The following is a 15346-nucleotide window of genomic DNA, read 5'->3' on the forward strand; positions in this document are numbered from 1 at the left end:
ATTATATGTCATTCATTCATTCATTCATTCATTCATATACAGTACTGCGCGCACGTGTGTGTGTGTGTGTCTGTGTGTGCGCGCGCACTGCGGCAGGTGTGTACCGCGAGCTGTATATGATGCCAATACATTAATCTAATCTAGTTTTGATGGGGGCAAGCGTGATTACGAAACCTAGCCGCATTTCTCGGAGACGCTCTCTGATTGGCACTGACTGACGCTAGGTTTCGTAATCATGAAACTGCAAAGCACTTCCGCCATTCCATTTCACACAGCTGCGTCACCAGTTGCCTTATAAGGAACTATGGAGGCAGTGTTTTGTATGCAAATGAGCTGAACAGGAACGCGCTTTGGAGTTTACGACAGAATGCCATTCTCCAAGCAGATATCAGATCATATAATTTCTGCGACCGTTTCAGCCACTTGAGACATATCTCCAGCACGTTCAGGACTCAGAGTGTACTTGTCATAGATTATGTCTCAGTGGTTCCAAGATAAGTCTTCCAGAATATATCTTTGGAAAATTTTCGGGAATGAGACCCAGTGTCATCGAGTTGTTACATTCACAAGTGTCATAGTGAGTTTAATAAATATGGGTTTGTATCATAGTACGAATGATAACAATGTAGTTATATGGGTTTGTATCGTAGTAAAATCATAATAATGTAGTATTATAGGTTTATATCATAGTACAATTATTATAATGTAGTTATATAGGTTTGTATCAGAGTAAAACGGTAACAATGTAGTTATATAGGTTTGTATCAGAGTAAAACGGTAACAATGTAGTTATATAGGTTTGTATCAGAAGGCGGCCGGGTAGTACAGCGGACTAAGCGTCTGTCTACCACCGCAGAGACACTGGTATCGAATCCGGCTGTCCGCGGTGCCTCCGGCTTGGCCGTGTCAGCGGGAGGGAAGCCGGTGGGTGGTAATCTGGTCGTTGTAAACAACGACTCCTACAGGTCGGTCAGGGCGCCTGCACAGCGAGTGAGGGAAATGGTGAAGGTAGTGTGACCTCCCACGCGTTACACTTCACCAATGAGAGTCCTCGCTGCCAGGTGAAAAGAGGCTGCTGGCTGTCTCCTATGTATAGGAGGAAGCATGTGATAGACTTCAGGGCTCCCTAGAACGACCAGTGGGGGGCACATGCACGCAACGACCAGGAAGGGGAGGGGGGAATTGGCATAACGACTAAATTGGGATGGGAGGGAAAATACAGAAAAATAGGAGCAGAAAAAGTGGATAAAAAAAATAGGCTTGTATCAGAGTAAAACGGTAACTATAGTTACATAGGTTTGTATCAGAGTAAAACGGTAACAATGTAGTTATATAGGTTTGTATCAGAGTAAAACGGTAACAATATAGTTACATAGGTTTGTATCAGAGTAAAACGGTAACAATGTAGTTATATAGGTTTGTATCAGAGTAAAACGGTAACAATGTAGTTATATGGGTTTGTATCAGAGTAAAATGGTAACAATGTAGTTATATAGGTTTGTATCAGAGTAAAATGGTAACAATGTAGTTATATGGGTTTGTATCAAATCAAATCAAATGTATTTGTAAGGCCCGACAACACACGTTAATGTCCCCTTGGGCCCGACACGTCTTCTTTAAACAAGTCAAGAAGAAACATCACAATAAATCAAGAACTAAACAAAAACACCATAAAGTCAAAAAAAATTTAAATTATGCAAAATAAATGCAACACTCCCAGACATACCCCATGCGAAGGTAAGGAAAAACTCACTAAAACCTAGCAATAGGAAAATATGCACCACAGTGAAGGATATGGAGGTTTTTCAAGGTGTATATAGTGTTAAATATTGGTGGATGACAGCATCTAAAGGTGCCAGGTCAGAGAGGTAGATGTGGTGGTGGAGGCGGTCAGAGAGAGTCAGTGTGTTTAACAGCAGTCAGTGTGTTAACAGTAAGAAGGGTGTGTGTGTGGTTCCAAGGTCATTCTGCATCTTGATAAGCATTGAAAGTGCAGGCAGGCAGAGAGACATCAATAGAACGTTTAATGTGTGTTAAAGGTGAATAACAGTTGTCATGACAGCGCGTCACATAGCGACGAGAAGAGGCCGGGCCTGTCGTTGCTATGGCGAGAATATAGAAAAGTACCTTTCTTCCGGGTGTAAGTCAGACCAAGATATGAACCACACAGAAGAGAAGAACCATCAGAGACTTTGAGACGGCTCCCTCCTCCCCTCGCAAAAAGGGGGGGGGGGGGGCAGCAATGGAGAAGTGCCACGACGACAGGCTTTTGGAATAACCACCAGGCCGCGATGACCACGGAGCGGGGTGAAAGGAGAGATCATTAGAATAATGAATTTAGTTTCTTCCTAAGACTTTTCAAGGACAATTACAGAATTGGTTTTCATCTTGTACGAGGTTTTGTTTATGGAATAAACAACGTTTGTCGAAGAAAGGTATCACGCTGTAGTGTCGTATGGATGTACTATCAGGTGTTGCAAGAAAAACACAACGCACAATAGAGAGAGAGACGCAGGAGATGAGGAGATGAGATTGCCAATATCTAACAACAGGCAATGTGGAGGAGAGAAACCTTAGAAGGGCCATTCAAGGGGGGATCTCCCTTCTTAGATGTCGGTGATAGTAGTGTTGCAATAAAACAGGCGAACAGTTGATAAGCATGTACTCATATGTGTAAGGAAACACAGATACGTGCATGTGATAGCAACTGAACATTTTGAAAGATGAAAAATAGAGCTGATGGTGGATCTATTTGAGGCAAAAGGGGCGGCGCAGAGAGGGTTGCATCCTCCCGGTCATCATCACGGGACGTCCAACACTCCGGTCATCACTCCGAGACAGCCACTCACAGGGAGACAAGGAGACGGGACAGGCATTCACGTGATTGTGATGGGCGGACATAGCAATAGATACAAGTGGTAAGCATACAGTATATGTGAATAGAATAGATATATGTAGTAAGCATATTATGTGAATAGAATAGAAGTACTTAACCCAGCAATGAACTCCACGTCTAAACCATGTTGACAGACCACGGACAGAAGACGGTAAGAAGCTGATCCATGGTCTCGGTGGTGCACATAGAACAGTCACTGCAATCTTGGCCAAGACCCAGAGACATCCACCACCTTGGTCAGCACTACGAGACAACCACTCAGAGATATGGGGGGGGGTTAGAGAGTTCCCATGTTTGTAATGGGCAGAGATGGAGCAATAAATACATGTAGTGAGCATATGCATACATGGTGACAGTAGAATCATAGTATATAAGAAAATTGTGAAATTGAGTAATAGTCAGAACTACTGCAAGCATATGGATACAGGATGAGATACGAGACAATAGCTCAGGGCCGTATGCCCTGGGGGGCAGGAGAAGCCACTCAGAATTCGTCAGGGCGGAGCAGGTAAGATTCAGCACTGCAGGCCAGACAGAAGGCGATATGAAGCTGTTTCATGGGACCGGTTGAGACAGAGACAGAGGTAAAAAATTCGACACCCTTCTGCTATAGAACGCTTTATAGCTAATATCCAAATTTATGCTTCAATACAAAAAATTCGTTCTAAATTATATCAAAACCTAATATCAATGAACCCCAACGACTCGCTATACATTAAGTTGAAGTGGGAGGCTGAGCTCCAACAGGAGATCTCACAAGAGGAGTGGTTCGATGTTTGTACTGAAGCACATAAGGTGACTAATTCTAATTCCTGGAGAGAATATAAATGGAAGGTCATTAGTAGGTTTTTCAAGACACCCTTATTGACTGCTAAAGCAGGTACGACTCCCACAAGCGAATGCTGGAGGGGATGTGGTGAACAAATAGGTAACCATACACACATTTTCTGGACATGCCCAAAACTATGTCACTTCTGGGATGATGTATTCAGGGATGTAAAAAAAGTATTCGACATGGACATTCCACAAGATTTCAAAACTGCCATCCTCGGAGTCATACCAGAGGGCATTGAGGAAAGGAAAAGTGTGTATCTTCTTCAAATACTGTTAACTGCTGCCAAGAAAATGATCACAATTAATTGGTTAAAACCCAGTCCCCCAACAATGGCTAAACAAAGTTAAAGAAATTCAGGACATGGAGAGGATGACTCATCTGATCAGGTTGCAAGGTGAACAGTTCGATAGAAAGTGGGCTTGTATAGAGCGAATAGGGCTATAAAGGCAATGTATTACTTATTTTCATCTTATTATTTTCATCTCACTCCCCATTTTATTGTCATTTAATTTTTTTTAATGGTTTGATCCACACGTGTAGTATTCTGATTTACCTGTTTTTTTTTATTTTTTTTTTTTTTTATTATTATATATATATTTTTTTAATTTCTGTTAATGTATTTATTTTTGCACCCATTCCCCAAGCATAGCTGTCTCTTGATGACATGGTACAGACAGGATGTTGGTTGAGAACTAGTTGTAAGGTATATCTGCATATCTGTACTGTCTTGATTTTGTGCTGAATAGAAGGGAAATGTGAATGGGAAGAAGGACGCAATCCTAACTGCATGCATTTACATGAAGGGTTGGATTTGTAATGCAGTGATGGTGATACAACCAAAGCTCTGGTATAAGAGAATGTGTGCTACTGCTGTACTACACCCAGAGAAGAGAGGTTGACACGTAGTATATTCTGGGTTTATTTATTTATTTTGTTTTGTTGTTGGTTTTTGTGTGTGTCCCCCACGCCCCTTCCCCTTCCCCAAGCATAGCTGTCTCTTAATGATACGGTACAGACATGATGTTGATTGAGAACGTGATGTAAAGTATATCTGCATATCTGTACTGTTTTGATTTTGTGCTGAATAAAAAAAAAATATGATCCGAAAAAGGTTCTCCCATGTCTGCAGAAAAGCTTTGACAGAGCAGGCGCCCCTGATGACGGCAGGTAATTTGTTCCGGTCTCTGAGTGTGCTGTAGTGCGTTCTGAAACCGGATTGAAAAGGCTCATTGAGCTCATGGGTGGACATATATTGATGGAGTTGGGCGGCCACTGCTCTTTCCAAGATTTTACTAAGGAAAGGAAGGTTGGAGATCGGGCGTATTGAGGTTATTGAGCTTCTTGGGGTCGAGACCGGGCTTCTTGAGGACAGGAGTGACGGATGCTGTTTTGAAGCTGAAGGGGACGAGACCAGATTCAAGTGAGGAGTTGATGATGTTGACCATGGTGGGGCAGAGATCAGGAAGGCAGATCTTGACCAGGGTAGTAGGCATGGGGTCGAGTGAACATGTGGTGGCTTTGGCCAAAGCTATAAGCTTGGCAACTTGAGGACCATCTACCGGGGAGAAGGAGGAGAGGCTGCATTGGGGAACACACCAAGGAGTAAGTGAAGGGGAGAAGGAGGGCACCACAAGCTGCTGGTAGATGGTGTTTACCTTGTCCTGGAAGAAAACCAGGAACACAGAGCAGAGGTTGTGGGCACCTGACAGGCGGGGGGGATCGGAGTAGCCAGTTGATGGTGGAGAATAGTGTCCTGGGGTGTTTTTTCTGGTTACAGATGAGGGTGGAATAATAGTGTGTTTTGGCAGCCTGGTGGTCAGACACCACTAGGTAGAGACACTGTAGATCAGATGGTGTTGTGCAAGTGGAGCAGACGAGATCAAGAGTGTGGCCTTTGGTGTGGGTGGGACCTTTGTGCTGTGAAATGTTGAAGCAATCCAGTAGTGAGAGGAGATCAATGACAGAGGAGGTTCCGAAGTTGCAGTATGGAGTATTCCAAAAATACCATGACAGTAGCGGAGGAGTGCCGGCTAGCTACCGGGGCCCCAAGCTGGGGAAAAGACTTGCAGCTAGCAACTGCAGCTAACCAGGAGTGAAAGGAAGCCCAGGGAGAGGAGCTGTGGGAAGTCCCGATGGCATGGCATCCGATCGAGCTTTGGATGTCCCCAGTAAGAACGCTAGCACCAAGGGGGTTTGCTAGTTAGCAAGCAAGCTACAGTAGCAGCAGAGCTACATGGCTAACAGTTGACCGGGCAGCTAAGAGTAAGGTGAGTACTCCAGTCAAAATAGTGCGATCTTCAGACTGTTAGCAGATTCAAGATGTATTATTACGATTATAGATAAGATAAAATCTTGCTACTTGCGGTAAAATTAGGCATTGATTACACACAGAAAAACAGACTTCTCCACAGAGTGAGAAGCGGTGATTGTCCTCTCAACATCCCGGGTTCTACTAGTAGTAGTAATTGTAGTAGTAGTCAGTGATGCCACAGATTACTTGTAAAAGTAATCCGATTACTGATTACTGATTACTCCTTTAAAAAGTAATCCAAGTTACTTTACTGATTACTTGATTATCAGAGTAACTTAGTTACTTTGAAAGTAACTAGGTTACGAAGTCGTCGTCGTTCCCCCAACAGTTTTTTTAAAACGCTTTATTGAAAGTGCATAAATTGTTTTTAACTTGTTTCTCTGCACATAACGTAAATTGTTAAACTAGTGCTTCAGCTTCTGTACCATCAAGTATGGTAAAGCAACAGTCTATGATGCTCACAGCATTAGAGCAGCCAGCCAGTGGTTTTACAAAACCAGTGTATCCATTCACATCTAACAAATGCAGGCTGAACTATTCAATTATATCAACTGTAACTATTAAATTGTTTTTATAAATGTCTCTCTATAAACATACAATCAGTCTCTCTTTAACATGTAAATTAACTGTAAATCTGGCAAATAAGAGCTTTTGCTCTGCCACCATCAAATATACATTAATCAATAGGGAAAGAAACAATCTCTCTCTTTTGCTGTTTGGCTGGCCTCCGAGTCCTCCTGTACCTAGTCGAAGCGTCGTAGTGTTGTGATTCCAGATGCTTTCAATGCAATTGGATGTGCTGTTTTTAGCGGTAGACAGTATTTACGTTTAGGTCGCTTTCACATATAGTTTTGGTGGACTCGGTGCGGTTCTGGGGGTGAAGTTGAAACATCTGAACAATGTCACGCGGTCGAAAAGGGCGCTTGTCTATTGGACAGTGGAAATGTGTGTGTGGCTGCTGCAATCCCGTGTGTGCGCGCGCGCGTGTGTGTGTCTGTGTGTGTACTGCGGAGTCCTTCAGATCAGCGGAGCCGAGTTTTGACATGGCATTGATCCATTGTTCTATTGAAGCACATTACCACCATCCTCTCGCTAAACAACTTGTAGACCACGGTGTTTTTATGAGTGCCCACAAGTAGCTGTTTTAATAATATAATAAGCCGCGCGCCTCGGTAATAATAATAAGCCGCGTTTTTTCTTCCTGTAAGCGTTTTGGGGTGGAATTCTCAGACGAATGCAACGGAGCCCTGCTGTCACACGATTGGCGCATATGTCACATGACGTGCTGTGAAGACCCGCCCTACTCTGCCTCTGATTCGCAGACTGTGGATGGGGAATGTGATTGGGCCAAAGCAGAGTCACTCACAGACAGAGAGTCCAGTCACGCCGCGGGCCACATTCTTGTGTAACCCTTTCACTGCCACACCACGTCACTCCCAAATAAGAAAAACAGCTCAAAAATGTATTTTTGACTGTCGAAAACGAAATAAAATACTGCATTCCGCCTGCATTATGAATTTATGATGAGATAGTAACGAAATAGTAATGCACAGCCACTTGGACAAGTAACTGCAATCAGATTACTGGCTTTTAAAGATTAACGCGTTAGATTACTATTTTCGGGGAAAAGTAATCAGATTACAATAACGCGTTACTTAGTAACGCGTTACCGGCATCACTGGTAGTAGTAGTAGTAGTAGTAGTAGTAGTAGTAGTAATAATAGTAGTAGCAGCAGTAGTAGCAGCAGTAGTAGTGTAACATGCGTTACTTTATGAAGAAGATGTCAATGTGTTGATAAATGAAGTGTGGGCCCAATATGTTAGGATATGCCAATGTCAGCATATATGGGTCACTTGACCTTTAAGATTCCAGGTATGGTTGTGGTTAGGGGCGGTCCTAACCATCAGGGGGCCATCTTGGATTGGAATCATTGCCTCATGGAGTTTTGTTTGGCTTACTTCTATTGTGAGATGAAGGAGGGATTTTTCAGGCCTCCTAAAAGATTCTCCATAAACCGAGGACAGTTCAGCTGCAGTCGTGCTTCCCAGTGGATTACTTCTTTTTGTTTTCCTTTTTGAAGATGTGGATCAACCCAGGATCACCTTTTGGACACTCAAAGGTTTGAGTGTTGTTGGACACTACCAGTGATGGGAATAACGGCGCTATAAGTAATGGCGTTACTAACGGCATTAGTTTTTTCAGTAACGAGTAATCTAACGGATTACTCTTCCAATCTTAATAACGCGTTAGCGTTACTGCAAAAAAATGCGGCGCGTTACTATGAATGAACCTGTTTCTTTCATCAGAGAGATCTCTGCGCCGAGAGGCAATAATATGTTCTTCCTTGTTTAGTGGGCAGTGCGCGAGCCAAGCATACATGCTGACGATTGGCTGAGGTTGAATAAAATGTCATGGTAAGCCAATCAGAGGTGGATGTGGGCGGGTGTCTAAAGCATCCAGAGTCTGACACACAGCGCGACAAGACAAGCGATCACTGATCAGTCAGCATGAGACCGCGGTCCGTGTAGTGTACGTTTTGAGCCCAAATAATCCAAAACGAATCCAACGAACAACACAAGCGACTCAGTCAACATGAGACCGCGGGTCCATGAGCGTTTTGTGTTCACTCTTTGCAACGCAGGGCACTGAGTGGCTCTACTTGTGTGCCGACAGCCTTATCAACAGTGCTGCACTTCCTGGTTTAATAGCACAGGCTTCAGGTGCTCAGAGATATATATATCTCTGTATGTCATGCATGTCTTAAATGTCATGATTAGATTAGTTTAGATGATTCGATTAGATTCTTATATCTGTATGTTGTGTATGTCATTGATTGATTGATTGAAAAGTTTATTAACAGATTGCAGAATGGGTACAGTACAGTACAGCTCAATACATACAATTGTTAAGGGGATGCAGACCAGAGAAAGACTTTTGTCATAAATGTCATGAATTGAAAATGGGGGACCCTGATGTAAACAAGACGAAACTCTTTCTCTGGTCTGCATCCCCTTAACAATTGTGTGTATTGAGCCGTACTGTATTGTACCCATTCTGCAATCTGTTAATTAAAATGTTCATTCAATCAGTATATATTTGTTATTTATTTTTGCTTAACAAGCATAATTTAATGTTGCCCAGTTGTGGCCTGTTGAGGGGCAATACATATCAAAAGTTCCAAAACATCTATTCTGTTTGTATTTGTATGATCCACTATATAAACATAGTAGTTATAATATCTACATACATGGCATTTTATTGGAGGCTAGTCTCACTTTGTCCCACAGCAACATTAAAATAGTTTAGATTTGTGTATGTTGTTTATGTAAAAAAGAATCTTGAAAGTAACGCAATAGTTACTTTCTGAAGTAACTAGTTACTTTTATAATTTGTAACTGAGTAAGTAATTTAGTTACTTTTTTAAAGTAACTTGCCCAACACTGGACACTACTAGCTCTACCATGCAGGGCTGCATGGTCTGGTAGGCCTGAACATTTATGTTGGTGCTAATGGACTGTAAAGCTGACAAGACTGTTCTTATTGGTTTGAGATGATTTTTGTTGTACCATATGTTGCTATGGGATGCCCCATTTAATTTGATCCTCCTTTTGTTTAATACAACACTTTGAATTTAACACTGTTCCAGTACTCTCTTTCTTTATTGCTGAACAGGTTTGTTTATTATTTCAAGCTTGTTACAGTAGTAGTAGCAGTAGTAGCAGTAGCAGTAGTAGTAGTAGTAGTAGTAGTAGTTCAAGTTTCAAGTTCAAGTTTCTTTAATAGTTGTCATACAGAAGTACAGAATACTTTTATACAAAATGCGTCTTACTGTTGCGCTCCAGAGACTGTGCAAGACAAGATAAGTATGAAATAAAATAACATAGTAAAATTAGAAGTAAAAAAAAAATGAGGTCACAGTGTTCAGTTTAGACATATGTACAATGTTCGATGCAGAATAGACGTAGTTACCATACAATATACAATACTGTGCAGTGTACTAATATACAATACTATATAGTGCAAGGCAGAAATGGAGAAATGGGACGAGGTGCAATTTAGGTACAATTCACAGTAGTATACAATAGTAGTAGTAGTAGTAGAAGTAGTAGTAGAAGTAGAAGTAGTAGTAGAAGTAATAGTGGTAGTATAAGTGACGGTAGTAGTAGTAGTAGTAGTAGTAGTAGTAGTAGTAGTAGTAGTAATAGAAGTAGTAATAGTAATATTAGTAGTAGTAATAGAAGTAGTAATAGTAATAGTAGTAGTAGTAGGGGAGAGTGGGGTGAGTAGTGCCAAGGGGCATGTAGTTCCACCCCTGTTATCTAGAAAACCATAGAAGAAGTTGGTCATGTGACAACATATTTTTGAAGAGGCATCCATTTCACTCAACCTGCAGAGAAGGGAGACACCTGGCTTGAGAGGTAAGCACATTTAAGTAAAAAAAAACAGTTTTTTGCCCTCCAACGTAAAATTTGTATGATCAAGGTTTTTTGATTGCTGTGTTTGAACAATTATAGACAACTTTGAAAACAGTTCACACATGTTTTAGTGCTTTAGTAAGCTACACCATGAGTTTATACAGTTAGCATGATGCTAGCTCAAAACAGCTGGGGGATGCATTTTTTTTTTAAATAGTAGGCTTGGGGTGATTTGTGCCATAGGGCCTGGGTTAAGTTGTGCCAGATATTCTCTTTGTTAAGTTGCCCCAACTTATTTTATTAACTATATATATATTACTTTATTGTATTTTATTGTTATTGTACATTGCATTCTTGCATTTGATCACTAAAACTATGTGATATTCTTAATTTTAGACCAAAATCCATCATGCCACGCAGATATACAAACGGAAGACAGACGGGGTTTCAACTCCTCTTGAGAAGTTGGAAAGAGCAGTGAAAGAGGTGCAACAGGGGAAGACTATACATCAGGTTGGAAAGGAGATGAAGATCTGCAGGATGCTTTTACCGCTTTTGAGATTAAAATGATCTGTTTTACGTAACATTATCAATGGCACAATTTACCCCAGTGTATTCTCTCTAATGTCACAACTTAAACCGCACCGGGGGCAAGTTGTGCCACAAAACCACTTTTTTTTCTAAAGCTATATTTCTGAAACAGTTTATTTAAGATCCAAAGTGATTGTCCCCAGGGATGCACAACATCCTAAACTATATGTACATATTTTAGTTGGGGGCATTACTGTAATCCCCTTGCTTTAAAGGCACTTTAAGTAAAAAGTGGCACTACTCACCCCACTCTCCCCTAGTAGTAGTAGTAGTAGTAGTAGTAGTAGTAGTAGTAGTAGTAGTAGTAGTAGTAGTAGTAGTAGTAGTAGTAGTAGTAGTAGTAGTAGTAGTAGTAGTAGTAGTAGTAGTAGTAGTAGTACACAGGAAAAACTGGGGAGTCATTTTCCCAGAGTAATTATTACGGAGTTATTATTTTCCTCTCAAGTAGTCATATTTACTCCATTTGGGGCATAATCATTGCCTGTGGCCGATAGAGTGAGAGTAAAGTTCCAGAAGAGTTTCTATTGGAGTAATACAGCATTGGTCACGCCTACTATCCATATAATTCCCAAAGGTGCCGACGCCATCTTTCTCTCTCGCTTCAAGCTCAGGTATACCAGCAAGAGCGCAATACAGCGATATTTTCCTTCTCTTGGATGCCAAATACCAGGTAAGATTATTATTATTATTTGTTAATTTATTAAACAGCAATGTGTGTAACTAATTTGCAACATTACAGCTAAGCCACAGAGCCATCTATCACGATGTTCGCATGTTAGCTGCTATACGTTTGCACGCACGCTATTAAATAAACGTTTTACAGTTGTATGGACAAGTATTCAATTATCAACAGTATTGCTATCAGGGACAGTGCACATTAATCAACATGTCGGTTTTCATGTAAAATGTATATGAGCTAGTGTATAGCCAGAAGCTAATTTCCACCTGTATAGGCCTGAGACCATACCTGTAGACCATGCCTGTAGGCTGTTGTTAAAAGTAGTGATATAACTATATCCATACAAAAACGGACTTATTAAGAACATACAAGACAAGTAGACATAGTACAGGAGATGGAACAATTATATGTTACATGTTGGCGGTTTTTGCTGAAACGGTGGCAGAGACAACGTGTGTTTTACTCTAAATAGAGTCACCGTACATTACAGCTAAGCCACAGAGCCATCTATCACGATGTTAGCATGTTAGCTGCTAGCACGCACGCTATTAAATAAACGTTTTACAGTTTTATGGACAATAACTTAAGAACAGGTACGTCGGTGCAACACGAGTATTCAATTATCAACAGTATTGCTATCAGGGACAGTGCACATTAATCAACATGTCGGTTTTCATGTAAAATGTATATGAGCTAGTGTTAGCCAGAAGCAAATTTTCACCTGCATGCGGCTATACCTGTATAGGCCTGAGACCATACCTGTAGACCATGCCTGTAGGCTGTTGTTAAAAGTAGTGATATAACTATATCCATACAAAAACTGACGTATTAAGAACATACAAGACAAGTAGACATAGTACAGGAGATGGAACAATTATATGTTACATGTTGGCGGATTTTGCTGAAGAGACAACGTGTGTTTTACTCTAAATAGAGTCACGTAAATTTGCCGCAATGTGCTGTAGGTTGACTGTTTTACTAGTGGTAAATGGACATAACAAGTTAATTTGACGCACTGTTCGGTTCAACAAGTGTTTATTTGAACCATTGTACTGGGTTGACTAATTTGTGTGTTCTGCCTCCATGTATAATATAATGGAAACTTGTGGAACTATCCTCACAGTAAATTTCACAGAGTAAATTTTACTCAAACTGAGTCAATTTGAGCCCAAGACGTGAGTAAAGTTTTACTCAGTTTGAGTAAAATGTACTCAGCGAAATTTACTGTATGGTGCTTTTGTAATATTTTCTAATTGTAACACTCCTCATAATGCATGAGTTGTTGTGCCCTATATGTATCATCTTAGTAACTGTTATTATTTATTTGCCATCAGATGCAGGCTGTACGTGTTAAACACGTTGACCGGCAGAAATTCATCTGTTTTGAGGGCCAATTGAGTGTGGTGAGTGAAACATTTTGCACAGCGTGCCGTTGGTTCTCAAAATGGCGTCCGCCTTGATAGTTAGGAACCAAATGGACCCTTATTGGTCTGTAACTCTGACTGTGAACACATGGACCCCAACGTCCATTGTACACCGTCAAGAGTTAAATTAACATTGATTTTACAATATAAATTGGGGTCCCAAAGATACAAATGCCATTAAATGGGTGCCCTTGGAATTAAAATGGTTGAGAATCACTGCTAGAGCCGTACAAATATTGTCTTATGGGGGTCCATGGCACATCTTTTCAAATGGGGGGTCTGTGGGCTAATTGTCAATTTGGGGGGTCCTTGACATGAAATGTTTGAGAACCACTGCCCTATGCAACAACATACTGGGTATCAGTTTAGGCTTTCCCTGCATGTTAATTTAAGCTGTAGGCCTACAGTACAAAGCACAATCCATTTTATTTAGAATAGAGTGAACCAATCAATGTCTTACACCCCTTCCTGACAGGCAGTGACGCGAGCGAGCGTGATTGCGAAAATGATTAAAATGTATTCGTTTCAATCAGACTATCCTGACCTGCCGCGAGCGACAGCAAACTGAGCGGCGATGTCGTTCCCCCCTCAAATATTCGCTCGCTGTGTCTCTAGTTGAGCGATTACGCGGCCGAGTCACGCCCCTAAACACTTTTTATTGGTCAAGAATCGCAGGCTGCTTTGCCCCTGTGTGCTTCCAGGTAACACACACACAGACACACCCGGACACGCGCCGCCTCATATCAGGACAGTGTCGCGCACGATTTCGTCTCCAGTTCGCACGCTCGCTGCCTGTCAGGAACCGGTGTTAAGTATGTCAATTAAGGCTGTCAATCTTCCTCATATGATCACATTTTCAGTGGCTATTTTAATATCCCATTTTATGACATTTTAATTAATACAAATTAAATAAATTGCACAACAGATTTATCAATAAGCTTGTGCAATCTTGTTTTGTCTATAGTTGCCAAGAAATTTGAAATTCCTAGTACCTTGGACTTAAAGGTCTATGATGACTCAAACACTGAAGTCGACGACGAGGCGTTTCAATTTCTTCTAAAAAAAACAGACCTGGGTGTGTTGGAGATTTGTTCACCCCAAGACTCAAATCCTGAAGGTGAGTTGCTAACATGGAGCCTTATAGCCTCATCCATACAGTCCTGGCTGCTTGAAGCCTTTTTACAACATTTCCGGGTTCCCGTTTTTTTCGCTCTGATTGGCCAGGTCATGTGACATGAGCGGCAATCGTGGGACGGCAAGTTTCTACACTGGTTAAGGGCACTCTTCGAAGTTGGTTAAGGTTAGAGTTTGTCTTAGAGCATGGCGATAGAACGCCAGGTAGTTTGCAGGCTGTTCGACGTGGAAATGGGCAAACACGCTATTGGGCGCACATGTCACATGACCTGGCCAATCAGAGCGCCGGAAACGCGGATGCGTTGTAAAAAGGCTACACGTGTCCTGGCTAACCTAAAATGTCACACAGGTACTGTGTATTTTTGTACTTTGAAATGATCTTTGTATATATGCCCAATGTAACGTGTGGATCCTTCCTAATCTAATGTGGTCTTTTTACATTACACTTGTCACAAACATTCCTATCTAATCACACTTATATGTCTACATGATTGTTAGATTCAGTGAGGACCTCTGCAAGCAACTCCAGCAGCCAAAGCTCCGTTCTCAGCTCTGGTGCAGACAATGAGGGGGAGTCTGATGACACCATCATTTTGCAGTCTAGTCCTGCTCCAAGAAACGGTGCTGACCTGACTCGTATCACTCTGGTAAGCTTTGCATATGACTGTTTGAAATGGAGATGGTGACTCTGATAAAGGGGTAGCATGGGCATTGGGGATGGCCAAGTACAATTGGGGAGAAAATGGGGGGGGGGGGGGGGGGTCATGGTTTACATTTGTCACCTTAACCCTTTCACTGCCGCACAACAGCAGGTTAACCCTTTCACTGCCGCACTACAGAAGGTTAACCCTTTCACTGCCGCACTACAGAAGGTTAACCCTTTGCTATCACATACTGTACCACATACTGTATACCACATACTGTACCACATACTGTACCACATACTGTACCACATACTGTATACAACATACTGTATACCACATACTGTACCACATACTGTACCACATACTGTACCACATACTGTATACCACATACTGTACCACATACTGTATACCACATA

At 41.6% G+C, this 15346-nt stretch overlaps 1 protein-coding gene across 1 annotated transcript in view; it reads right to left on the reverse strand.

The window, feature by feature from the left end:
- Positions 1–5023: 5023 nt before the first annotated feature.
- The window catches only part of kiss1ra (KISS1 receptor a), a gene marked incomplete at both ends in the record, with an annotated part of 134651 nt that continues 124328 nt past the window's right edge, over positions 5024–15346 (reverse strand). Inside the window, one exon of the mRNA XM_084327558.1 lies at positions 5024–5392. Coding sequence (XP_084183684.1) covers positions 5024–5392 — 369 coding nt within the window. The remainder of the gene's footprint in view (positions 5393–15346) is intronic.

The sequence above is a fragment of the Notolepis coatsorum genome (genome assembly GCF_963971535.1).
Source record: "Notolepis coatsorum genome assembly, chromosome: 13".
NCBI classification, from domain to species: domain Eukaryota; kingdom Metazoa; phylum Chordata; class Actinopteri; order Aulopiformes; family Paralepididae; genus Notolepis; species Notolepis coatsorum.